Below are 25,942 nucleotides of genomic sequence, written 5' to 3' on the forward strand. Positions count from 1 at the left end.
CGTGATCAGGAAATCATGATCCACTTACCTACACAGGAAAGTAATTAACAGACATGAAACATGGTTGTTTTAAGATATGTACATAGGTAAAGCAGGTGGGTCAATTACAAGTTTACAAAGGTGGAACAAAGAAGTCGAGGTTTTGCAACTCACACCCCTTCTCTACTGGTCAAAATCCCACTTAAACTAGCTCAGATTGGAGTATTGTGTTCAATGGAGACGTGTACACTCAGAAGTTACATGTGGGTCAATTGACTGCAATAGACACAGATTTTTATCACCCTGGCTCAGTTCAGCTTCAATCTCAACGCAAAACCTGAGTTAACCAGGCCCCCAGGAAGAGCATTAGGCTTTGAAGCCAGTTTTCGTAGCAGCTAAACTGTGTGATTACATTGTCATTTGATGCACTGGGGCCCAAAAATACTTTTTCCCATAAGATAACATCGTGAAAGAAGCGTTCGTAAAACGCAAGAGCTACACGATTAAATTATTTTATCCCAGTTCAAGTAAGCCGAGCGCTACACAGGAAGATAGCCAGCTCTCACTATGTGGAAACTACGCGGAACACATTGGAGTCATTTTGGCTTCATATTATAATAATAATTAAAAAAAGCATTTTATTTAAAGGTGCCTTTCAAAGCACTCAAGGAGACAACACATAAGAACAACAGTACAACAAAAACAGGAGACAATTTGGTGCAATGAGGATAAATAGACAAATAAGAAGATGCAATAACATGGGCAAAGAATTCATACTCTGCAGTCTTCAGCATACAGGAACTCAACCGGGACAGGTTAGGCAGGATTGAGCTTCCAGGGTGAGAATAGTGCATATATGCCACTGAGCAGCTTTTATAGAAATGTAGGGCTTTCGCCTCCATGGCTATATCCAGGTATAATTATAACATCCTTGGGGACAACACGCTAAATTCAACTGAGTGAAGTGATGACACGTTATCAATCTGGAGGTGGTGTGTAATAAGGAAGGAATTTTGGATGCTGTTTCCGGCGCAATCTTGACGAACAACGTAACGCTTCAGATAAAAATCACAGAAGAGCTGTCTTGCCTGCTGAAAGTGAGAATATGGTCAATATGTGATTTTTTGCGGTTGTATCCCATTTAAAAAACCTTTGTGGACCCGCAAATTTTGGGGGTCTACTGTTAAAGTAGTCCATACATCACAGCATGTATTCACAGTAACAACAACAAACTACAAAAATGCAGTCAAGTTCCAAGTCCTACACTTTTGGTTTCAAATACCAAATGAGGCAGCTGGGTACCACTGATGCTCTTTAGATAGTACCAGCGATGTTCTGGTGGTTTTAATCACCCACAGTAGAGACTTCCTGTCCTGGGCCGTGATAAATAATGCCAGTCTGTGATGTTTCCAGTCAGGATGCTTTCTATTGCTCCTCTGTAAAGGTAGAGCCTTTTATGTGCTTTTTTTTAACCCGAGAGGTGTTGTGTGATGACCAAGATAGGTTCTCAGTGATGGTATTTCAAAGGAATCTCAGCTCCACTGATGTAGATAGGGGTGTGAGTCTTTGCCTCCTGTTTTCTAAAATCAACAATCAGCTCCTTGGTTTCACTGATAGATAACAATAGATTGTTCTCTGTGCACTCCTCTGTAAGACTGTTGATTTCCTCCCAAATATGAAGTCTTATCGTTGTTTATTATGCGGCCGATGATAGTGGTATCGTCCTCATACTCTACAATAGAGTTATCTTGATGTACAGTGTGAAGAGGGGTGTTACATCTGCCTCAGCCACTCCCTCTACTTCGAGGGTTTAATTACCCCCTCCCCAGTCTCTTCCCCTGTGTGTGTGTGTGTAAGGTGCGTCGGAGACAGAGCAGAGAGGTGACCAACAGCTGCATCTCATCCTGCAATCAGCCGTCCTTCTTATGCTCAGCCCGGCCACCTCCACGCTGCCAGATCGTAGCCACTGTTAAGTTAGTAAACTGCGCTTCCAGCCAAGTACTTTGTTCGTAGCTCTGTACTGTCAGTAACCCTGTTCTCTGTTTTAGATTTTGGTCCCTGCTCCGCTCTCCGGCCCCCTCTCCTGACCCTCTGGACCAGCTCTAGCCCTCGCCTGCTCCATGAGCCCCGCCGTGGACCCAGCCTCCTGGGCTACCCCCCCTTGCCTGCTCCGTAGGCCCCGCTGTGGACCCAGCCTCCTGGACTGCTCCCCCCGCCCAATCTCCTATTCCACCGTGCTCTAATAAACTTTCTGGTTTGAACTCACCACCTTGCCTCCTGCCTGTGTCCGCATCTGGGTTCCTTGTTTCACTGGCTCGTAACAAGAGGAGGGCTGAGCACAGAGCCCTCAGGGCTCCAGTGTTGAGCACTAACAGAGAGGTGTGACCGCCAATCATAACTGTCTGGGGCTGCTTGCGAGGAGGTCCAATATCCAGTTGCAGAGTGTTTTAATGAGGCCCAGAGTGTTTAGTTTTCAGCTTCATGGGTGAGATTGTGTTAAAGGCTGTGCTGAACTCAACAGACAGCCTCCTGATGTATCTGTTCTTATTCTCCAGGTGGGTGAAGACTGAGTGTAAGGCAGTAGGTATTAGAGATGCACCGATCGACCGGCAACCGATTGCGATCGGCCGATAATGCCCCTATCGGTTTTGATCGGAGTTCTCAAAATAGATCACATCAGGCCGATCAGATGACGTTTAAGTATAAAGACAGTGCATTAAATGCATGCAGGGAGGGAATTTCATGGCTGCCGTTGCCCTGCACTTTGGCTTTGATGCCCCGTGAAAAAAAATCTCATCGTACGGTCACAGTGGCCTCCGGTCAGCGTAGCGAGCTTGCCCTGAATTACAGCCACCTGAGTGCACAGTAGTCACTCAAAGTAACTTCAGTGAGTCTGCGGTTCGCGCAGGTGGAGTCTTACGATGACGATGATCTCACGTGAAAGCCTCTCAAACAGCAGCATCGTCTCAAAACAGAAGAACGAAACTTACAGCACAGGTGCGAAAGCGAGCGCAGCCGGTTTTGACATGGTACGTGACTGACTTATGTGGTAGGATTTAGTCCGGTAAAGTTGGAAATATATTCACAGATTCGAACTTCCCGGATCAATAACTCATAAGTGAAACCTTGTTAAAAACAAACGACGGCTCTTTTCTACCGTAGTAAGGAAGATAATGAGCTACAACCGTATTTTCATCAAAACGAGCTTCTGGACATTAACTCTGGTCTGTATGGTCAGCCAGCTGTGAGACGAGGGCGCAGGGACCGTCTACAAAGTGCAACACCGAAAAGAGAAACTAGAAAAAATTTAATAACTTCAGTATTATTCAGAGTGTAGTGTCACCAAAATCACTCCACACATCAGTTGTCTCCTGCTGGTTATTCTACAATTTTTTGTTTGGAAAAAATGTGCTTTGCCATAATTTTGGGGAATTTCTATTGGGAGAAATATTCAATAACACTAATATTCAGTGAGGTGTCACAAAAATCACCTCACCCTAACCCTACTTAACAAAAACTACTTTCTAATGCAACTTTAACTTGATTTTGGTATAAAAAAATGTTTTAATACACAATCCATGTCTTATTATAAATTAGGATGTTATGGTATCAGTCTGAAAGGTAAATCAACACATTTTACTCAGTGGCCTTTGTGTCCCTGTCATGTGGCCTTGGTGCCCCTGAAAAAAAAAGTGCAGGCCAAATGGACTTGCCCCTAAAATGACAAAATTCCCACCCTGACTGCATGCATTCCCACTAGTAAGCTACAGTTACTCTATGTAAGCTGAGTCCAAGTTGTCTCTAAGAGAGTCTCTAGAGTGTGATATATTGCACATTGCCTCAGCCTGCAATAAAACGGTGGTCAATTCATGATACTTTCTCATCTCCTAATTTTTATACTTAATAATACAATGTCAATGTTGTGTAAGAAGAATCATTAATTAAATATATGAAAGTTACACAAGACAACAATATAGAAAAATGTATGGATTTGACGCTGTGATCGGTGATCGGCAATATCGGGATCGGCAGATACTGCTTTTGGTGATCGGTGATCGGTGATCGGCCCCAAAAATCCTGATCGGTGTATCTCTAGTAGGTATGACACCCTCTGTGGAACTGTTGGTTCCAAAAGCATACTGATGAAGGTCCAGGCTGGCAGGGATGTTGTCATCAGGATGGGGGTGAGAGTCATTAAGACTAGACACAGCAGACTTTTTAGGAAAAGGAATGATGATGGCTGTCTTGAAGTGAGAGGGAACAGTCTCTGAGGGGAGAGATGTTAAAAATGTCAGCAATTACATCAGCTAGCTGATCGGCACATGTTTTTAGTAAACAGCCAGAAACACTATATCGCCAAAAGTATTCACTCACCCATCGTAATAATTGAAATCAGGTGTTCCAATCACTTCTGTGGCCCCAAGTGTGTAAAAGCAAGCACCTAGGCATGCAGACTGTTTCTACAAACATTTGTGAAAGAATGGGTCACTCTCAGGAGCTCAGTGAATTCCAGCGTGGTACTGTGATAGAATGCCACCTGTCCAGTCATGAAATTTCCGATTAGCTCAAGAACAGTGCATAGAGAGCTTCATGGAATGGGTTTCCATGGCTGAGCAGCTGCATCCAAGCCATACATCAGCAAGTGCAATGCAAAGCATCAGATGCAGTGGTGTAAAGCACACCGCCACTGGACTCTAGAGCAGTGGAGACGCATTCTCTGGAGTGACGAATCACACTTCTCCATCTGGCAATCTGATGGACAAGTCTGGGTTTTGGCGGTTGCCACCAGAACAGTACTTGTCTGACTGCATTGTGCCAAGTGTAAAGTCTGCTGGAGGGGGGATTATGGTGTTGGGTTGTTTTTCAGGAGCTTGGCCTCTTAGTTCCAGTGAAAGGAACTCTGAATGCTTCAGTATACCAAGAGATGTTGGACAATTCTATGCTTCCAACTTTGTGGGAACAGTTTGGGAATGGCCCCTTCCTGTTTCAACATGACTGGGCACCAGTGCACAAAGCAAGGTCCATAAAGACATGGATGAGTGGTGTAGATGAACTTGACTAGCCTGCACAGAGTCCTGACCTCAACCCGATAGAACACCTTTGGGATGAATTACAGAGGGAACTGTGAGCCAGGTCTTCCCGTCCAACATCAGTGTGTGACCTCACAAATGTGCTTCTGGAAGAATGGTCAAAAAATTCCAATAAACACACTCCTAAACCTTGTGGAAAGCCTTCCCAGAAGAGTTCAAGCTGTTATAGCTGCAAAGGGTGGGCCGACGTCATATCAAACCCTACTGATTAAGAATGGGATGTCACTTAAGTTCATATGTGAGTAAAGGCAGGGGAGCGAATACTTTTGGCAATATAGTGTATATTATCTGGACCAGCAGCCTCATATTCTCAGCAGGATTTTCCTCACATCCGCTGTGGTTACTGACAGTGGCTGGTCCTCTGTAGACTTCACAGCTCAGTCTTTGGTGAGGGGATTGAAGCGAGCAGAAAATGTGTTCAGCTCATCTGGCAGCGTGGCCTCACACATGATGGGGGAACGTCTGATTTTGTAGCCAGTGACATTTTGAATCTTCTGCCACAGATCTTGGTTGATGTTGGGGTTGAGGTCCCTCTCCAGTCTCTGCTGATGATGACTCTTTGCCTCCTCCAGCCAGCTTTCAGTCTTGCTCCAGCAGTGTTGTATGCTTCTTTTGCCATCTGACTGAAAGAGAGGTGTTTGGCTCTGGATAGAGCCCTCACCTCTCCATTCATCAAGGCCCTCTGGTTGGGGAATGCTCTTACTGTCTTTGTGATCACCACATCATCAACACATTCTCTGAAATATGATGTCAAGACTGATGTTATCCTGAGTGGCAACATTTCTGATCATTTGCCAGTCTGGACACTCAAAACAGTCCTGTAGCTGGGGATTCATCTGTTCACACTGAAGTAAAGACTGATGTCACAGTGAAATGGCTGGCATTGAAATTGTCCTCGTATACACTATAAAACACACTTTCACTGCGCTATTCAGTCAGTCTGGGCTAAATTTTTCCTCCAAAAATGAAGTTTGATTTAAGGTACAAAGGAAGTGCAACCGCCATTGTGCAACCAAGGCACAGATGAGGTAGAAATTGAAGAGGGAGAGTGATAGGAACCAATGTAAAACAAGAGTGAATGGACAGACATTCACTGGATAGAGAGCGCTCCAGTGTTGTGTGAAAGTCTGTTCCCACGTTGATATGTGTTTCCTCTTACCACTGGAAGTTGCAACGCTTCAAAACTTTAGGTTATATGCTTAACCCCGATTCTCTAAGTAGCATGTAAAAAACATATATTCTTCTTTCTGCTGTTGCAGAAACAAACGTAGAAAGTTGTGTCTTTTGTTCTTGGCTTCCTTGCAGCCCCTTTTTTGTTTTCAGGCTGCTAGAGATGCTAGCAGTTTGTTAGCAACATGGCTACCTTGCTACCCCCCCAAGCAAAAACTGCTATAAGAATCCATATTTTACATGAAGAACTCTGGTCTTGGTGCTATGAAAAGGAGAGTAAAACACTATATTAATAAGTAGGTGTGTTTGATTGTATACTGATCTCCTTGAAAGAATGATGGTTCTCTTTCATTAGCAACGCCCCTGGGTGACCTCAACAGAAGCTCTTTATTACATTACACCAGCCCATAGGCTGGCCTTGATGACGTGAATGTCGTAGGGCCACCTGCCCTTCCCTACTTAAGGGGCCGACATGCTGTCATTCATCATTCAAAATATTTAGCCCACCTCTTCCTCGCTTCACACCAGCGAGGAGGGTGGTCTGGTGAGGCACTCACTAGCCCCATTCACACTGGCTTTCGGGTGCGGCTTTAGTACGTCAATTCCCCGCCTCCATCTCAGTGTGAATCTCTCGGAGGCGGCGAGGGGTTAAATTTCGCTCCGGCCCTGATACGCCTCTGGAGGTAGTATCGGGGCCATATGATTGGAGACCCAAACCAGTGTGAACGGATAAGCCGGCTTCATATATCGGGGGCGTGTCGATCGGACCATTGTTAACTACACAGGTCCTCCACTCAACTTGATACAGAGAAATTTCCAACAAAGCAACGTTACATGACCAAACAAAAGTAACGCAGTAACTGTGGAGTTAGATTGACAGGGGGACACCAGGGAAACACCTTGATAAAACTCCAACGTCATCATCATGACGTGTACCGTCACGCCTCTTTAGGAGCCGCAGCACTAGCTTTCTGTGTGAATTCACGGCGGTTCGTCTTTAAGGCGGAGCTGCTTCGCTCCGTGTGAATCACCATCGGCGGAGAATTGGCGGACCGAGGCTGTGGCTTTTATGTGTCTTATCGCTTGTGAATGGGGTTAGTTATGCTACTTAGGGAACAGGGGTTATGCAAATAACCTAAAGTTCTCTGTCATAGCATTCGTTCGTGTCTCACTATGGGATATACTGACTCCCAAATTGCTCAAGAGCCCATGACCAGAACCAGCCCTTACAGTAGATTTATTCTGGTGAATAATCCCTGTTACCTATTACCCCTACACTCTGCACTGCGTGAGCTAAGGAGGGTGCTGTAACATCCGGGCTGTAGGAACAAGCAAAATTCAGACGTGAAGACCAGCTGGCTGCAGAACAAATATCCTGAATTGAGACTCCTCTGAAAAGAGCCCAGGACGATGCCAATCCTCTAGTAGAGTGTGCACACAGACCAGCTGGAGGTTGTGAGCCACCACTAGTGTAAGCACCACTAGTGTTGTCGCACTGGGCGACTGTCAAAACTCACATGGCAAGCTGTGATAGCTGCCAAATACACACTTAATGGTAGAAAATGCTCTTCCCTTTTCTAGTAAACTCTGCAAAAACGACAAGACCGTCAATACAGAGCACTGAAAAGGAATCATAATCAAAACAGTCATAGAGAGACCTAGTGGATGGGACTCTTGTATTCTGGATTGCAGTGTTGGGGAAGCTACTTTGCAAGCATAGATTGTAAAACTACATGTAGTTCAGCCTGGCAGTAGTTTGAACACACTACATTTCTACCCCTTGTAAAACTACCGCTAACAAAAGCAGCTTTAGCAACTACTTACACTCATTAAACGCGTTAAATGAATCAACATATGGTGTATATGAAACCAAATATATTAGCCTACAAAAAATTGACATGCCAGCAGAAACATGCCTTCCAACTCAAGTTTTATTTTTTATAGAAAAAAAGCTGCACTCACATGCTGCACTGACTGGGACACCATTGTTGAACTTCACAAACACTTTGGACATTTTGGGTAGAGATTTGAAAGCATTTTGTGGACTACAGACTAAACAGTGACCAAGAGCCAAGCGTTTGGTGACCGAGTTGGTTGCTCGCGTCTTTGAACAGTTAAGCTAGGCTCTGTTGAAGTTGTTTCGTTGTGGGCTTCGGCTTGTGTGAAGCAAAAAGAGGTTTTTGAATAATGAATGACAGCATGTCGGCCCCTTAAACAGGGAAGGGCGAGTGGCCCTATGACATTCACGTCGTAAGGGCCAGCCTATGGGCTGGCGTAATGTAAAAAAGAGCTTCTGTGGAGGGCACACAAGGGCCAACATTCTTTCAAGTAGATAAGTATATAACTAAACACAGCTACTCACATAATACAGTGTTTTACTCTGCCTTTTCATAGCACCAAGACCAGAGTTCTTCATGTAAAACTGGGATTCTTATTTTTGCTTTGGAGGGAAGCCAGGTAGCCATGTTGCTAACAAACTGCTAGCATCTCTAGCAGCCTGAAAACGAAAAAGGAGCTTCGAGGAAGCCAAGAACAAAAGACACAACCTTCTATGTTTGTTTCTGCAATAGCAGAAAAAAAAATATGTTTGTTTATGCCTGCTAGCATTAATGATCCGGATGTCAGCTCTAAAAAAAAAAAAAAAAATCCTTGGAGGCAACTTGTTGCAAGTTGTCTGTTTCCACTTCAAGTCTGACATATCCAATCCATTAATGTGTGACTTATGTGGGAATGTGCTTACATGCCAGTTGTCTGTGAAGGTTTCCAGGAGTCTCTGGATGACTGGAGCCTCTCCAGGTAGTCTAAAGGCCTCCAGGTAAAGCCGCAGGGCCTCATCTATACGAAGCCCCTGGAAGGCGAATGTGCTGCGCAAAAGTTTGACATTATTAGAACCTCAATTATTTTTTAACAACAACACTAAGCATTATTCATTCTAAAAACCAAACACATCAGTGCCATATGGGAACCAAAACCTCTACATCCTTTAAGACCACAGTGTAAAATAATATTTAAGTGATCAACAAATGCACAATATTTCCTGGAATTCCTGCCTACTTTACAAAGCTGTCCAGGAGCTCCATGTTCTTGCGATCGCTGATGTATTCGCCAATCATCTTTTTGTCCAGTCTGGGGTTTTCTCTGAGCCACTGGGCCACTTGGTTGTTGTCCATAGGGTTACTGAGGAGGCCTCTATCCTGCAGGAACTGGATTCCCTTCTTGGGCTTCTGGTTAAACTGTTCTGTGCCTGTGATCAGCAACTAGACACATGACAAAAAGGGCACTTTAAAGTAGCAGTAGATTTTAGAACTCAATGTAGATGTGCAATACTACAACACATCTACATCAATCCATTTCCTTTCACCTTTTTCTTGGTTCTAATTTCCATCAACTCCTGGGAATCAGGTAAGCATGATGAAAAACGTTGGGGCTTTTTTGGGGCTTTCTTCTCAGCTGGATGAAAAAATGAAAACATTCATATTAGCTTCAACTGATTGTTTCCATCCCAGGGCTTAGGAAGACTTTACAGTAAAACTGTGTGTAAAGTCTCACCAGAGTCATTGTCTCCTTTATCCTGTCGACCCAGTCTCATCCTCTCTGCCATCAGATGTCCACTGGTTGGGGGACACACTGGTGCATTCTCAGCTTCTGGACTCAGGCCATTGGTACTACCCAGTCCACTTAGATCTGAAGACAAAAAGACAATATGCTCTGTTCAAACAGAGTAATCAGGGTCAACACTGGTAAATTACTTATTCATATAAGCTTGACATTTTAAGCATTAAACATCCTAAACTAAAAAACACACTTTATTAATTTTTGTATATCATCACATCATATTTTGTACCTGTATAAGATAACAGATAGTGACACAAGTAAAGACAACTGAGTCTAAGCAGTACGTTTTAAAGGTTCTAACACTCAAATGTCCATAAAGTGAAAGTTGGTTGTGTTTACCAGCTAAAGTGTTTGTTCCATTTTTGGTTGAACCTTCTCCCTCTGCCAGCAGAGTTTCTGACTGGTCTTGTTGAGCAGTGCTGCTGACCACCTTGTCCTGGCAGTGTGCTTCAGTGCTGTCAATAACTGTGAGCAGAGCCTCCAAGGACAGGAGGTGGGTGGTGTAGAGCTGCCCCGACACTGGGAATGCGTTCTGTATTTTACAGCAAAAACATTTTTTTTCACTAAATATAGAACTTTTCTGATATAAAACCATCAAAGGGGCATAATCTGACATGTTTAGGTTAATAATTGGTCCAATAACCCTTACTATCTACGACTACTACTAAAAACTTTTGACTGACATGTTTTCATGAAAATGTCTGCTGAGTTAAATCCCACATAAAATGCAATTAAGTACCTTTTCACATCGGTCAATAGAAAACAGACTAGAACCTCCTTTTTTTTTCGAAGGAAGCTGGCTATCAAAACCAGCAGATAAACATAATACAAATGATTTTAAGAGTAGCCTTATTTCCTGTACTTCAAAAGGGTGGCAGGAGAAACCATAATGATTTAATATTCATGATAAAATGACAGCTGAGCACTTCACTTGAAGTAAGGCAATCCAGGAAGGACTTAAGCAAGTTTAAGCTCAGAGAAAATCAAACTAAAAATGTAACATCAACATGCTTAAAGGGGATGTGACCTTGGACAGCAGCTTGGTGAGGTCTTCAAACAGATTGGAGCAGTAGAAGTCACAGTCATAGTTGATGTAAAGCTCAGTGACAAAGCTGGGGATCCTCCACAGCTGGACCAGTGCCTCCAGAGCCATCTCCTTCATCTCATAGGGCATCTTAATGTTCTCTGAAGTGATGATGTCCATTAGTTTCTTTAGGTACATCTGTTCAGCAAAAAGGGTCATCATTATTAGGGCCTCCCGATTATTTTTACCATATTTGGATTGCATGAGTCACTTTAGATGACAGTCAATGGACAAAGCACAGAGGGTTTGTTGAATTTTAATGAAAATAGTTTACCTCTAGCTGAAACTTTAGATGCATTCTCATGCTTTCAAAAAGCAAGAAGCAAACTCGTATGGAGGAAGCATAGAGGTTCATACGTTCCAAACTCAGCAACTACAACACAGAGAAAAAAATATCAGCAAAGGTGCAGAAAAACATTAATACAGAAGATTATTTTAGCGGAAAATTACTGAATCTCTTCCTGCTTCTCCAGCAATTTCCTCACAAACAATCTAATAGATTGCAGAAGGAGGCAGAGGTGGTTGGTCCTCCTATGGGGCTATTCTATATGCATGTGCGGGTTCAGCTCAACTCGGTTTGACTCAGCACATCAGTCCAGCGCAACAGGGATTCCATTTCTATTACAACCAGGCTACCTGCTAGAAGGTGTGTTTTTAACTGATGGCCCAGTTGTCTATACTAACGGTTAAGGAAGTGGCTGTAAATGCTTTCCTCCCTTTAGTATCACTGAAGAATTGCTGGAAACAAAGCTCAGATAATTTGGTGATAGACACATTTCAGTTCCTCTAGATTCTTTGCAGTAAAAGTTAGTTTGTTTGTCAAAGGCTTTAATTATTAAGCAGCAAAGTCAGAAAATGTTGGGTTTCTGAAACAGCCGAAAGGGAACACGGTGTAACAGTTAAATAAAGCAGATATCTGAAGTACTATCAGGAGCGCAGGAAAGAAACTAAAGATTCAGTTTCTCTATGGTCTCTTGGTATGTAACCATTACCAAGTATTAGCCAACATCAACCATCATATCATAGTAAAAATAGAACAGCTTAATTTCAAAGTAAAACAACTTTTAATCAACAGGAGAATTTGCACATTGCACCAGAGCATGTCACACAAGTGTAAGCATCAAGCCAACCAATGCAAAGTGGCTATCCCTGGCCTGTAGGAGCTACATGTCCTCATACTGTTGGCAACTGTGACTGGAAATATCCAACTAGTATCAATTTGATAACAAACAACACAGGTACCTGTACAAGTATCCATTTAGACCTTCTGCTTTAAATCAAATCAATTTTATTTATGTAGCCCAAAATCACAATCACATTGCCTCAATAGGCTTTACAATCTGTACAGTGTCCAACATCCTCTGTCCTTTACCTGAAAGAGATGTCTGCAGAGCTCATCTTTGACCAGGCCGAGTAAAGACTGGTAGTTGGCAATGTGTCCCGACTCAAGTGCCACAGTCAGCAGCTGCAACCCCATGTGCATCATGGTGTCAGTGTTATGGCGGTCATGGGGGTTGGTCAGTGATATCAGGAATCGATAAAGCTCTCTCAGACATGGCAGGCCATAAGGGGTGAGAGATGCCCCTGCAGAGGTGAAGGAAGAACACATAACTGTGTGGATGAGTAAATAAGTAAATTAGACATCTTCGGTTAGTAAAGAAAACATGATTACCGTACAATGTTGTGGAGCACTGACTCTTGAGCTGAGTGTTTATCAAAGTGTTTATAGCAACACTAGGGGGGTCCGGGGGCATGACCCCCCGGGAGAAAATTTTGAAAAATAACCCTTTAAATGGTGACTACTGGTGAGATTTAAAAAAATAAAAAATAAATAATTTTCAAATTTTCATAATCTAAGACATGAGACGAAATAGTGTAGAATTGGTGTGAATTAGTGAAAATGTGTTAACCTCTGGAGCATTAGGGAACTTTTTTACCATTATTTTTATAATGCTATTGAGAAAAAAATCATAATTTCTGCATATTAATATTCATATAAAATAGAGGAAGCACTAAAATACAATAAAAAGTTTACTAATACAATCTGCAGCTGGTTTGGAGCCACTGGGTCACATAACATGGAAGATATTGAAAAAACTGCAGTTATTTTGTATTAATATATTTACGCTAAATAATTTAATGACGGTCCCTAGATCAGTCTCCAGTGATTCAGTGTGAGGCTCTGGGAGGTGAGCTAACCGTCCTCCTCCTGCTGACACTGGGTGAACCTCAGTAAAGTCGCGGCTGGACCCGAGTGAATATCCGCCGAATATCCAACCTGAAACTAACTTCACCCTGGTGCGATGAGTTGCCTGTTGCAGCCTTTGAATAGGATGGCGAGGATTTCAGGAACTCAACTTAAACAGTGACTTGTAGAAATTATACAAATAGTAGTAATGACAATAATAATCGATTTCATGATAACTTAGGGTGTAGTGCTTTCACTGTGTGCAACTCAAATTCGCCATTTGCCCGTGATATGAAAAACGTTGACAGCAGTGGCCGGTCACTATGTTTACCAATATCGACCCGTGCTTTGCGCACACCCGACCCCCGAAAAAAAAAAAAAAGGATTTGCATGATTTACGAGAGCCTCATTTTCAGGTCGAAAAGACGGATTTCCGGATTTATTCGGAAGAATCACACCCCTGGACATAATGGTCAAAGGTGCACTCACCTTCACTCACACGGTGAAACACCAGAGGAGAGGGAAACGATCTGGTGCGCTTGTGCGTCTCCGTCAGCGCACCGCTACCAGGAATATTTCTCTCCAATGTGCGCTCACTGTGTCACAACCTAGATGAGCTCCAGCTGCTGGTGGGGAAAAACAGAGACTTTTCTTCATCTCCTGTTTTGTGTTTTACGGATACATGGCTCTGCGGATCGATACTGGACTTTGCGCTGCAGCTGGCAGGCTTCCAACTCTTCAGAACTGATCACGACACAGAACTCTCAGGTAAAACTAAAGGTGGAGGTATCTGTTTTTACACCAACAGTGGTTGGTGTAATGATGTGACAGTGATCCTACAGCACTATTTACATCATCTGGAAACATTCATCATAAACTGCAAACCCTTCTACTTCACCTATGAGTTTGTTTCATTCATTCTGGTCGTTGTTTACATCGCACTGCATGCTTATGTGCAGGAGGCGCAGCACGTGTTAGCCGACCAGATACTGAGCGTGGAGAGGACTAACAGGGACTCTTTTGGGATTGTGCTTAGTGACTTTAACAAAGGAAACCTCAGCCATTAACTACCCAAATTCAAACAGTAATTTAATTGCCTAACCAGAGAGAACAATATTCTGGATCACTGCTACACCACAGTCAGCAGTGCATATCACGTTGTCTCGCACGCTGCACTGGGCCTCTCCAACCATGTCATGGTCCACCTGATTCCCTAATACAGGCAGAAACTAAAGCTCTGCAAACCTGTTGTGAGGACGGCGAACCAGTGGACTAGTGAAGCTGTGGGGAACCTGCAGGCGTGTTTTGACTGTACAGACTGGGATGCTTTCAGGACTGCCCCCAACAGTCTGGATGAGTATACAGAGGCTGTGACATCATACATCAGATTCCGTGAAGACTGCTGTATCCCATCACACACCAGGGTGAGTTATTACAATGACAAACCCTGGTTCACAGCCAAACTCAGACAGCTGAGGTTGCAAAAGGAGGATGCGTTCAGGAGTGGGAACAGGGTAGGCCTTTGTTAAAAAAATCGATACAGCCGGATATCGTCAAAAATTTTTGTTGATACTTGCGTCGATGTACACTTTAATGAGTCGATATTTCCATAAATGCCTAGATTGACATTTCAAGACACGTTTTCCAAGGTGCAGTACACATATTGGCGGTAGAGGGCCATCTACACAACGCAGTGCACGCGTTTCGCCAAAACAGACGAACAAGTATGGATGAGAAAGTTTACCCACCGCCATCCAAGCTAAAGGCAAGGATATGGACGCATTTTGGATTTTGGAGAACAGCCGGAGGACGGGATTTGGACATTAGCTATTCAGTATGCAGGCTTTGTAAATGCAAGGTGAAATACTTCAGTAATACGACCAGCATCCATCTCCACATAGTGAGACACCATCCAGAGCAACAGGTGCTAAGGAGGCTACACCCGGGAATTCTGTGCCGTCTCAACCAAAAATGAGTGACGCTTTCAAGTCTAAATACACATCTACTTCTGCACGGGCACAGAAGATTGCAGAGGCACTTTTATGCTTTATTTGTAAGGACTTGTGCCCGTACAGCGTAGTGGACAACTAAGGATTAAGGCAGCTGCTCAATGAGTAGGGATGTATATCGTTAGGATTTTATACTTATCGATACTCTTATCGATACTACAACATGTTATTTGTGTAAAAAAAAAAAAAAAAAGACTTTACAAGATGTCAAAAGATTCAACCTTTTATTACCACAAGGGAATAATAAAGCTTCAACAGAACAGAAGCTATGTAATTACAAATACTCCGGAACACATAACCAGGACTTTTATATCTGGCGGAGCACGACACAGCAATTCAGCTGAATTTAGCACAGAGCAGACAGGAAGTCAAGAAGTCACCGATATATCAATATAACATCCGGTTACTTTTCAAAATAAAACAGTCAGTGTTGACACCAGCACACAAATCTCAAAAAAGAGACAAACACAAGCTCTTCTACTAATCGTTTGGTCGGGAACACTTCCTGTTGTTGTTTTTATGACACATACCTATAACTGCAGTTGCGAGTGATTATGTGATTATTGCGGAAACTCCTCGGCCTCGCGACGCCAGCTGTCTACCGTACTGTGCCGTGGCCAGGCCTGGAATTTCCCCATTTTAGGGGCAAGGCAACTTGGCCTTTCGCTATGTCAATTATTAGAGGGCACAAAGGCCAAAAGCCAGGGCACCAAGGCCATAAAATAAAACAATGATTTTAAGTCCACGTCCATAATGAATTTAATTTAAGGACTAAGAATGTATAAATATCTGTGAAATGAATACATAAAACAAGCTCAGGCGAGAAATGTTCAACTTTCAACTATTTATTAATTCATAAATGCATTTATTTTTATTTTATATTTATTTTTAACATATACTACAAAGTGACAATCATTTATGCCAGGTTATGTGATTAATCAGTCACTATCGTTTGAAGATGGGGATGGAGAGTCAGGGAGAGTTTCAGCGTGTGAACCGTCCCAGTGTGAACGGATAATCCGGAGGTGCGGAGCGCGGGTGTGTCGGTCTGACAGTCTGATAACTACACAGGTCCTTCACTCAACTAAATACAGACAAATGTCCCATAGAGCAATGTTGCAGGACCAAACAAAAGTAACGTAGTAACTTTAACTGTCTTTGGCAACTTATATGAGGAAAAAAATACCACAGCTGTACGTGGAGCAGCGTCCGTCCTCCCGACTCTTCGTCACATTTCTGCCTGAAAAACAGCGTCTGTCACCGGCAAAAAAAAACTTTAACTCATCAAGTGTTTGTGGTGAAATTAATCACCGCGACCGTCAGTCCTTCCGACCGAGACTTCAGGGAACACCTGGGAAACACCGACATCGTCATCATGACGTGTACCCTCACGCCTCTTTAGGAGCCACAGCGCCGGCTTTCTGTGTGAATTACACAGCGGTACAGCGGAGATGCTTCGCTCTGTGTGAATCACCATCGGCGGAGAATTAGCGAACCACTGCTCCGGAGTTATTGCAGAGATGCTGTGTAAAAAGGGCTACTGTCTTAACTCAGACCCAGCAACTTTTTCCTCCTCCTCAGACCCAACGCTCGGCCGCGCGGACGTCGGGGGTTCGTTTGATGAAGTCTCCTGGTTAGCCAGTGATAGATTGCTGTCTAACTGTCGTTGTAGCCCGCCCGAGCGGTTCATGCCAGGCTCGAATCGAATTGGTGATATACGCATCGTCTCATTTGATATTGTCAATATGTCATAAAAAGACGCATTTCTTTTCCGCAAAAGATGCCGGTGTTCAAAGCCGTGTTGACTGGGAAAACTGCAAAATCAATTAAGGCAGTGCAGGCGGGGCATCAAGGCCACTGTGGCCTTAGGGTAGATATTTTTTTCAGGGGCACGAGGCCAAATTGCAGAGGTCATGGCCCTCGTGGCCCTCGTGAAATTCCTGCGCTGGCCGTGGCTGACTCAAAACTCAACCGGTGGGTGGGGGTTACCAGACGGCAGGCGGCGGAGCAAAACCGGATCGGTGCTGTAACGCAGCAGACAGTATCCAGTGGAAATTTGGGGTAAGCAACATCACTAAACACTTGGAGTATAGTATGAAGCTAAAGGAGTGCGGCGTGTTTGATTGCTATAACAAAGCGAGTACAGTTAGCAGCCCGGCTAACGCTAAAGACTGCAGCGCCGTGACAGCGGCACCCGGTTGCGACGTCAAGTCACGGAGTTTGTTGTTAAGTTTATTGTCATTACGGTTGGGTAGACGTTCAGAAATCATCCATGTCAAAAACTGGTAAAAAATCATCAAAAAAACTTGTTTTTGTTGTTTTTTTAAAAGTACCGTTTGTCCAGAATCTTAAAGCCCCTGTACAGACTTTTCATTTAGTGTTGATTTTGGCGGCCCCGCTGGACGAAAGAGGTAGTGTTTTGCCGGAATGAAGACTGCATTTCCCATGAGCTCTAGCGCCCACTGTCGTGAAGACGTTTGTCTGGCCGGCGCGTGTAGATTTGTTTTGGAAACGTTGGAAAGACGACGGGACTTGCTTTGAAAACTTTTTTTTTTTTTTTTTTTTTTTAGCAGCTATCTGCAGCGTGCATATGGACGAGGTAATGTGTCTATTTGTATTTCTACTTAAAATAATATGCCGCCGGTGAAACAAAGTAATGCTGCTGTTGCGCTGCAATTTCCCAGCTATATATATTACCCACGGTGCTACAGAGCTAGCGTTACAGCAAAGTCACAGTGATTGTGGTGGATGTTTTGTTCTAAGTAAGAAACTGAATCATTTATAATGACAGAGGATATTACCGATGCATCGTTGCAGGTTGGCTGGGCTGATACACACAGCTGAAATGGATGCGTGATCTAAGACGTTTGTTGTCGTTTTTACGAGTGTAGTATCTAGAGCTAATCTAGTGGTAACGTTAGCCAGCATTGTTGTAACAACATAAATTCATGTATTGCTGTAAACTACGTCCCGCATTACATTTCATAAATGAAATAAAATGTACAAACCTGTCTAGGAGGAATCGGGCGAATTATGGATCCGACCCTCCCTTCAAGCCCCGCAACTCTCTGCATCTCTGGAAGGAATCGCCAATGTTTATCCGTGTTTAGCCCTAGCTCGATCGGATTCCCTCTTGGCCTTTCGTTGGTCTTCAGTTCGAATTCATTTTCTTTTCTTTGTCTCATTATCAGCCATGACAAAAGTTTTAGCTCGGATAGCACTGGCTAGCGTAGCAACAAAACAGCTATGCCGTATCCTGAATGTCGTCAGTTCGGTCTGACTGCCGTAAATCGTTTCGTCAGTGGTCCGACCCGACGAATGCCTTTCAGAGGTATAGAATTAGACTACTTAGAAATAGCGTATCTTCACGCCGATGGGCTCATTTGCTGTTGTAGGTAACAGAGACACATCAGCAGAAACCAGACTTTTGCATATCCAGTTAAAAACTCCGTACAGGGGCTTTAACGGTACCCTGGTACCGACCAAATTAGGAGCCGGTACCATAAAGTACCGGTCCTCAGTATACATTCCTATCAACGAGTGTTAGCCACGTAATTCTCACTCGTCGGTTCATCACAGAAACAGCGGTGCCATAGTTGCACAAAGATATGAAAGAAAAAGTCAAAGAAACCATCTCCTCTGCAGAGAGAGTCGCCATCACATGTGATGCATGGACATCGAGAGCAACACAGTCATATGTGACGTTTACATGCCTCCACATTACTCCAGAATGGGAGATTGTCTCCCATGTTCTGCAAACAAGAGCAATGTTTGTCAGCCACACTGGATCAAATATTGCAGATTTGCTTTAGCCTGTGATGGATGTATGGGGCTTGGCTTGATAAGAATCCAGCTTTAGTGACAGATGATGCATCTAACATGACCACTGCATCAGAGCTGGCGAAGTTGGTGCATGTTAAAAGCTTTGCCAACAGTTTAAATCTGGCTGATCAACGTGCACTCAAGGTGCCCACCGTGGCCCGTCTCCTGGGACGCATTCGCAGCATTGTAGATTTTTTTTAGGAAAAGCACAGCCGCAAGCCATGTCCTGAAAGAAAAGCAAAGACTTCTAACTCTCCCCGAACACAAGCTCATGACATATATTACCACTACATGGAACAGCGCTCATGACATGTTGGAGCGGTGTAAAGGATGTTGTCATTTTTCAAAATGTACGTGTATCCATAATGTATTGTATCGTAGCCTTCGTATCGGGATACGTAGCGTATCGTGAGGTTGTAGGAAACACCCAGCCCTAGAACAGGGACAGGTTAGGGTTTTTGCTGCAGAAGATATTGAGCCTATTAGGGTTACTAGGGCAAAATATTATGCTCCTCTGCCACTACGCTGAGCAAAAAAGGATTATGGACAACCGCACTAGCCATTTTCGTCTTCTTGTTTTGTTCTGTTTCTCCTTCAACTGTCTATTTGTATACAGTGTGAAAGCTTTATGTGCATGCTCCGTCTCTTCTCCTCTGTTTTTGGCGAAATTCAAGCACCACCTTTAGGCCTGGAATATGAACTAAACTAAACTAAAACTACTATGGATCCGTTTGGACGCAAATATTCTTAAAACGATGCCAGGGAAGACAGGGGAAAAAAAGATTGTTCTGGTATCTGTGGACATGGCCTGAGAATCTCCAACACCAGTTCTCGGCTAACGACCCTGGTTCTGTCTGGAAGGGGCTCCGACAGATTACAAACTTCAAACCTGAACCCCCCCACTCCATCATCGACCTGTGACTTGCAAATGAACTGAACGAGTTCTACTGTCACTTTGAGAGACAAAGGGACAGTCCTGACACCATCCCCCGCAACACCATCTCCCATCTCACCAAACTCCCAACCCCCAGCTGAGCAGGACCCTGGGCCTCTCCACTTAACATATCTGGGTCCCCCCCCCCCCGCAAAGCAGCCAGATCAGACTCTAAGGCCGTCCAGACGAGAACGCTCTTTAGGAAAACGAACATGTATTGCAACCTTTTGGCCGACTGTCCACACAAATCCTGGAAACGCAGCGCCTGAAAAGTCACTTTTTTGAAAACAGGTCTCAGAGTGGAAAACTCCCTTTTTCTCCCTCCCGTTTTCATGTGGATGGCGAATCCGCATACTTTCCAAAACGATGATGCCATCGCCTCGGCCCTCGACCTCTTACCTCTGAACCCCACAACGTCTCATAACAACAACAACAACGGCGGACAACATGCTCGTGATCGTGCCACAGAAGATATTGAGCCTTTCTTGCAACTTACTCGCCTTGTAGTTGAGTGTGAGTCACAGCAGCAGTTTGACCTCATTATCGGTCCACATGAACTATTCTGGTTTCCTTGCACTATCCATTTTCATCTTTTTCTTGTTGTGTTTGGTTTCTCCGTCTACTGTCTGTTTGTTTACAGCACAAGCTTAATGTGCATGCTCCTTCTCTTCTTCTCCGTTTTTGGTGAATGTGAAGCGCCACCTAGAGGCTGGAATATGAACTACAGTGTTTTCAGTCATTTTCAGTGGATCCGTATGGATGCAAATATTCTTGAAACGATGCAGAGGAAGACGGAGGAAAAAAGGTCTTTTTCGTCCGTGTGGACGGCCCCTCTGTCTCTCAAACCACCCTGGAGCACTGCGCTGACCAGCTATCTCCAGTGTTCACGGACATCTTTAACACCTCACTGGAGACATGTCATATGCCAGCCTGCTTCAAAGTCTCCACCATCATCCCTGTCCCCAAAAAGCCATGGACAACTGGACTGAATGACTACAGACTCGTCGCCCTGACCTCTGTGGTCATGAGCGCCTTGTGCTGTTCCACCTCAAATCCTTAGCCAACCCACTCCTGGACCCACTGCAGTTCACCTACAGAGCCAACAGGTCTGTAGACGATGCATTAAACATGGCCCTGCACTACACCCTCCAGCATCTGGACTCCCAAGGACTCCTGCTTTCAACATTATCCTCCTGGCTCTGCTACAGGACAAGCTCTCCCAGCTCCACGTGCCTGACTCCACCTGCAGGTGGATCACAGACTTCCTGTCTGACAGGAAGCAGCACGTGAAGCTTGGGAAACATGTCTCTGAATCCCAGACCATCAGCATCGGATCCCCCCAAGGCTTTGTTCTTGCTCCCCCGCTCTTCTCGCTGTACACCAATGGTTGCACCTCCAGTCACCTGTCCGTCAAGCTCCTGAAGTTCGTGGACGACACCACGCTCATTGGGCTCATCCCTGGCAGGGATGAGTCCGTCTATGGGTGGGAGATTGACCATCTGGTGACCAGGTGCAGCCAGAACAACCTGGAGCTTAACGCTCCAAAGGCAGTCGAGATAGTCGTGGACTTCAGGAAGAATCTAGCCCTACCCGCCTCCATCATCCTGCGTGGCTCCCCCATCGACTCTGTGGAGTCCTGCCACACCCTGGGCACCATCATCACCCAGGACCTAAAATGGGAGCTGAACATCAGATCCTCCACCAACAAAGCACATCAGAGGATGTTCCACCTGCAAAGACGATGATGTTGCACTTCTACACGGCCATCATCGAGTCCATCCTCACCTCCTCCATCACCGTCTGGTACACTGCTGCCACTGCTAAGGACAAGAGCGGACTGCAGTGTATATTACGCTCTGCTGAAAAGGTGATTGTCTGCACCTTTCCATCCCTTCAGGACAATGGCCAACCCCTCTCATCCCGGTCACAGACTTTTTGACACTCTCCCCTCTGGCAGGAGGCTGTGGTCCATCTGGACCAAAACCTTCCGCCACATGAACAGTTTCTTCCCCTCTGCAGTTGGGCTCTTTAACAAGTTTAGTAAATATTTTAGTCACTGTTTGTTTATAGTTTATTGTCTTCAATGTATGCACCTTATTCACCAAGACAAATTCCTCTTTGGTGTAAATCCTTCTTGGTAATAAATCTGTTTATGATTCTGATGACCCATACCATCTCTTTGTGTGGACTGTGTGAAACGGACTCCACGGGGGTTGACGTAGTCCATGTCATGGACCGAGGTGCTCTCTGACTCTGTAACCGATTCTTTGTAGTCCAGGACCTCAGGGATGGACTCCACAGAAGCTGACTGAGCTGGTTCAACCTGCCTGCCTTCAGACTAGATGGAAAGGGAAACAGAACACAAATCCTGAGCCCTCATAAAAGTTACAGTAATATAGCCGTTACACAGAAAAGACAGAGAATCTCACGGGAGAAAAAGTTCCCAGCAAGTCACAATGGATGTTAAGGTTTTTTTTTGCACTACATCTCACCTAAAAGTCATCAGACCCTTTAAGAGTAGAGACATCACAAAATGCTTCACAGAGACGATAACATCATAACACATTAAACAAATAGCAGAACACATAACAGAAAATGAAAAAAATTACACAAAGGTAAGTCTAACCAAATGGGTCTTGAACGGATTTTGAAGGTGTCCATAATGTCAGATCTGAAGTGAAATGGGCGAATGGTCCAAAGTTTGGTAGCCACAGCCTCAAAAGCAGTCAGCTTTAGTTTTAAGCCTAGATTAAGAAACTACCATTAGGCCCTGATTGGATGACATTAAAGACCTACTGGTGATACAGGGTTGCTCTACAGGTGATCATAAGAACTTTAAATGGGACTCTGAACACAATTGATATAAGATATAAGAGTCAGAGCCCAGCCCATAGTGACACCTAGATTTCTTACGGAGAACTTAACTGCTAAGGATGGAGACGCAAGACCATTCATTACCTTAGGGATGGGGCAAGGATGGGTAGAAGTAAGGAAATCCTGTTTAGTCAGATCTTAAAGGAGAACTTCGGTCGATTTAAACATGCAGCTTCATTGCTCAAGCTACCCTTGACTTGCCAGTACCGAAGACGCGAACACATTTGGTCCAACCATTACAGAGCTCCGTGAACGGAGATTTAGCTTTACAACTAACAGCATGGGGTCAGAACTTTACACTGTGTTTTAAGCGTCTTAACATACTCCACATCTCACACCAAAAGTTATGCAACATCAGCAGACACCTTACAACACAGCACTGTAGCGTGTATGACTCTATGAGGAGTACCAAACTAGTCGATTTGTCGAGCTTGCGCTTACTCCCTCACTGGCGGAGACGGAAACATATTCCAGCATTTTCGTGTTTCTGTTCATAATGTACATGTCCATGTTACAGCCTGTCCTGAGCAATGAGCCTTACAATAACCTGTTTAGCCTGTTGAGCGCACGCTCGACGGATTGACTAGTTTGGTCTAGCTACCGGAACACACGGATGTCAACAAACCGATATGTAGCTCCTTGCACAAACACACTGTTTTAACTACTTTTTTATTCATTTTGAGTCATACACGCTACAGTGCTGTGTTGTAAGGTGTCTGCTGATGTTGCATAACTTTTGGTGTGAGATGTGGAGCATGTTAAGACGCTTAAAACACAGTGTAAAGTTCTGACCCCATGCTGTTAGCTGTAAAGCTAAATCTCCGTTCACGGAGCTCTGTAATGGTTGGACCAAATGTGTTCGCGTCTTCGGTACTGGCAAGTCAAGGGTAGCTTGAGCAATGAAGCTGCATGTTTAAATCGATCGAAGTTCTCATTTAACATCAAGTTTTTATAGCATTCACAAAGTTATTTAAAAATGACCTAAAATGCCTTTGTTAACCTCTAGGAATTTGAATGGTATTTTAGAGTTTGTAGATCCTAGAAAACAATTTAAAAAGCGTTGATGACTCAGCCTAAGTTCAGGGGTGTATTACTACTGACAGCCAATAAACTCAAAATTCTTATAATGCTGCCATGGCTGTATAAAAAGAAGCACACCAACAGAGCGTTCTTTTGTGGATGGGGTTCACAGATTACTGTACAAAAAGATAACTTCACTGATTTGTGTGAAACTGAATCATATTTTATGGAGAAACATAAAGGAGTACAGACAAACAATAGACATAATTTCACAAAGCTCATGGAAAAAGGGAAAGGCTAAGTAGTTTTAACTGACAAATAATGAAAGCAATGTTTGGTGTGCAAGAAGTGATCATGTACAAAGAGTACCTGTGCATCCGGCTCAGGCCCAGGGAGAGTGGTAGCAGTGCTAGGGGTGGTGGCAGATGAGCTACACTGCTCCAGGTCAGAGAGGTCCTCCCTGGAGGTGGCTTTAGAACAGGTGTCTAGGCCACTGTCTGTGGTTGTGGGGCTTGAAATAGATGAACCAGCACTGTCTGAAGCTGGTAGGATAGAGGTGGATAAGCCTTGCTCAATGAACAGGACGCCACCTTAAAGGATGAAGACAGTCACACAATGGTGCAACGCGGTGTTAGTGCTTCATGTATCATGTAAAAACTTGCAGCAATATCCATGGTCCACTGCAGATTTCTCATGTATTTCTGTACCAGAAAAAGGGTCATAGTATATAATGGTTAATGACAAAGACTACATTATACTACATATTACCCTACTAGGATGATTAAAGCAAGATAACAGCCAAAGGAAGGACTTATTGATAACTGTGAGAGTACTAGTACAATAATGCGTCTTTCACCTGAAACACTGTTGTTGTTAAGGGTGCTTGACTGGGTTGGCTCCATCTGACCAGAGGGACTTCGTACCATGTGGCGAGGCGGCCTTGGCGAGCGTTTTTGCTTCTTCCATTTCGATGACTCACTCATCCCACCAGCACGCATCTTCAACTAGAGGAAACAGAGTGGTTCTCTGAGTAAGGCCTCTTCAAACACCCTGTACTACTTTGATCATTATTACTTATTGAGGCCATAATCATTTAGGATGCTTAATTTTTTCCCAAGAAAAAAAAAAAAAAGTCATGGCAGTAAGCACTACAAGTACCATGACTGCAAGCTTGAATGGTTCAATCTACTGAAAAGTGCAGTACAGTTGGTAGGTAGGGCTGGCCAACAACACAACCTTTGAATGAGACTCGACAAGGAACTTCCTGTCTCCAGAACTGCTTTTGCACACCAAATGCCATGTAATACTGTACAGCTATTTTTGTAGCTTCCTGGCTCCTTGAACACTTGTGACTCCATCGGATAGATAGCCCGCTAGAGCATATGCTAATTGACCTCAGTCCTGGAGCTTTTTGTCAGTGATCCCCCAAAATCGCTGGTGACTAGTAAATCTGTTCTTATATCTCACTGTCTCAAACAGTAGATGCACATGAACAACTCCACAGTTGACAAGGTAACCCTAGTTCTCTAGGAAATGTGCATGCATCTCTTTTTGGTAGGATACCGTGGAAGGACCAAAAGACAACATCCTATTTGATTATGACATAGAAGGAACACATCGACCAGCATTTCACAAGACAATGCACAGAAACAAACATGCACACAAATTTTGTCAGTGCTTCTTATTCTGCGCATTTAATTTCTGTAAAAGTGTGTTTGTGTTTTTTATTGAAATCAATTAGGGTTTCAGACACTCTTTTGAATCTGTTTCTTTGAGCCTATCTCAACTTTCTTTGAAACAACCAAAAAAAAAAAATGCTGAATCATGCTCTATCCTGCAACTGATGAGAAAGCATATGGGTGGCATGATATACAGCAGCTGAGACATATGCATGGTAAACCCAAATGACCATTCAATTAAAAAAAAATTCAAAAACACATATGTAATGTAGTAAATGAGCACTCATAAAGAAGAGACATGTCCTAGTTAAGTATGTGTATTATGACAAAGACTGTCCAGAACTATATACATACATATATATACATATGTATATGTATATATATATATATATATATATATATGTATATATATATATATATATATATACATAGTATATGTCTATATAGATATATATCTCATATAATATATCTCTATATC

At 43.7% G+C, this 25,942-nt stretch overlaps 1 protein-coding gene across 6 annotated transcripts in view; it reads right to left on the bottom strand.

The window, feature by feature from the left end:
• The window catches only part of gbf1 (golgi brefeldin A resistant guanine nucleotide exchange factor 1), a 218,369-nt gene that overhangs the window by 42,749 nt on the left and 149,678 nt on the right, over nucleotides 1-25,942 (bottom strand). For 3 of the 6 annotated variants that reach the window (XM_030442547.1, XM_030442546.1, XM_030442551.1), the window contains 11 exons: nucleotides 24,642-24,789; nucleotides 24,155-24,375; nucleotides 22,064-22,229; nucleotides 12,311-12,549; nucleotides 11,213-11,311; nucleotides 10,882-11,076; nucleotides 10,194-10,386; nucleotides 9,789-9,923; nucleotides 9,601-9,689; nucleotides 9,294-9,496; nucleotides 8,980-9,103 (listed from right to left, as the gene is read on the bottom strand). In XM_030442547.1, coding sequence (XP_030298407.1) covers nucleotides 8,980-9,103; nucleotides 9,294-9,496; nucleotides 9,601-9,689; nucleotides 9,789-9,923; nucleotides 10,194-10,386; nucleotides 10,882-11,076; nucleotides 11,213-11,311; nucleotides 12,311-12,549; nucleotides 22,064-22,229; nucleotides 24,155-24,375; nucleotides 24,642-24,789 — 1,812 coding nt within the window. The remainder of the gene's footprint in view (nucleotides 1-8,979; nucleotides 9,104-9,293; nucleotides 9,497-9,600; nucleotides 9,690-9,788; nucleotides 9,924-10,193; nucleotides 10,387-10,881; nucleotides 11,077-11,212; nucleotides 11,312-12,310; nucleotides 12,550-22,063; nucleotides 22,230-24,154; nucleotides 24,376-24,641; nucleotides 24,790-25,942) is intronic. The other 3 variants (XM_030442553.1, XM_030442550.1, XM_030442552.1) reach the window with 1 other exon arrangement.

This window comes from Sparus aurata, chromosome 15 (genome assembly GCF_900880675.1).
Source record: "Sparus aurata chromosome 15, fSpaAur1.1, whole genome shotgun sequence".
NCBI lineage: Eukaryota > Metazoa > Chordata > Actinopteri > Spariformes > Sparidae > Sparus > Sparus aurata.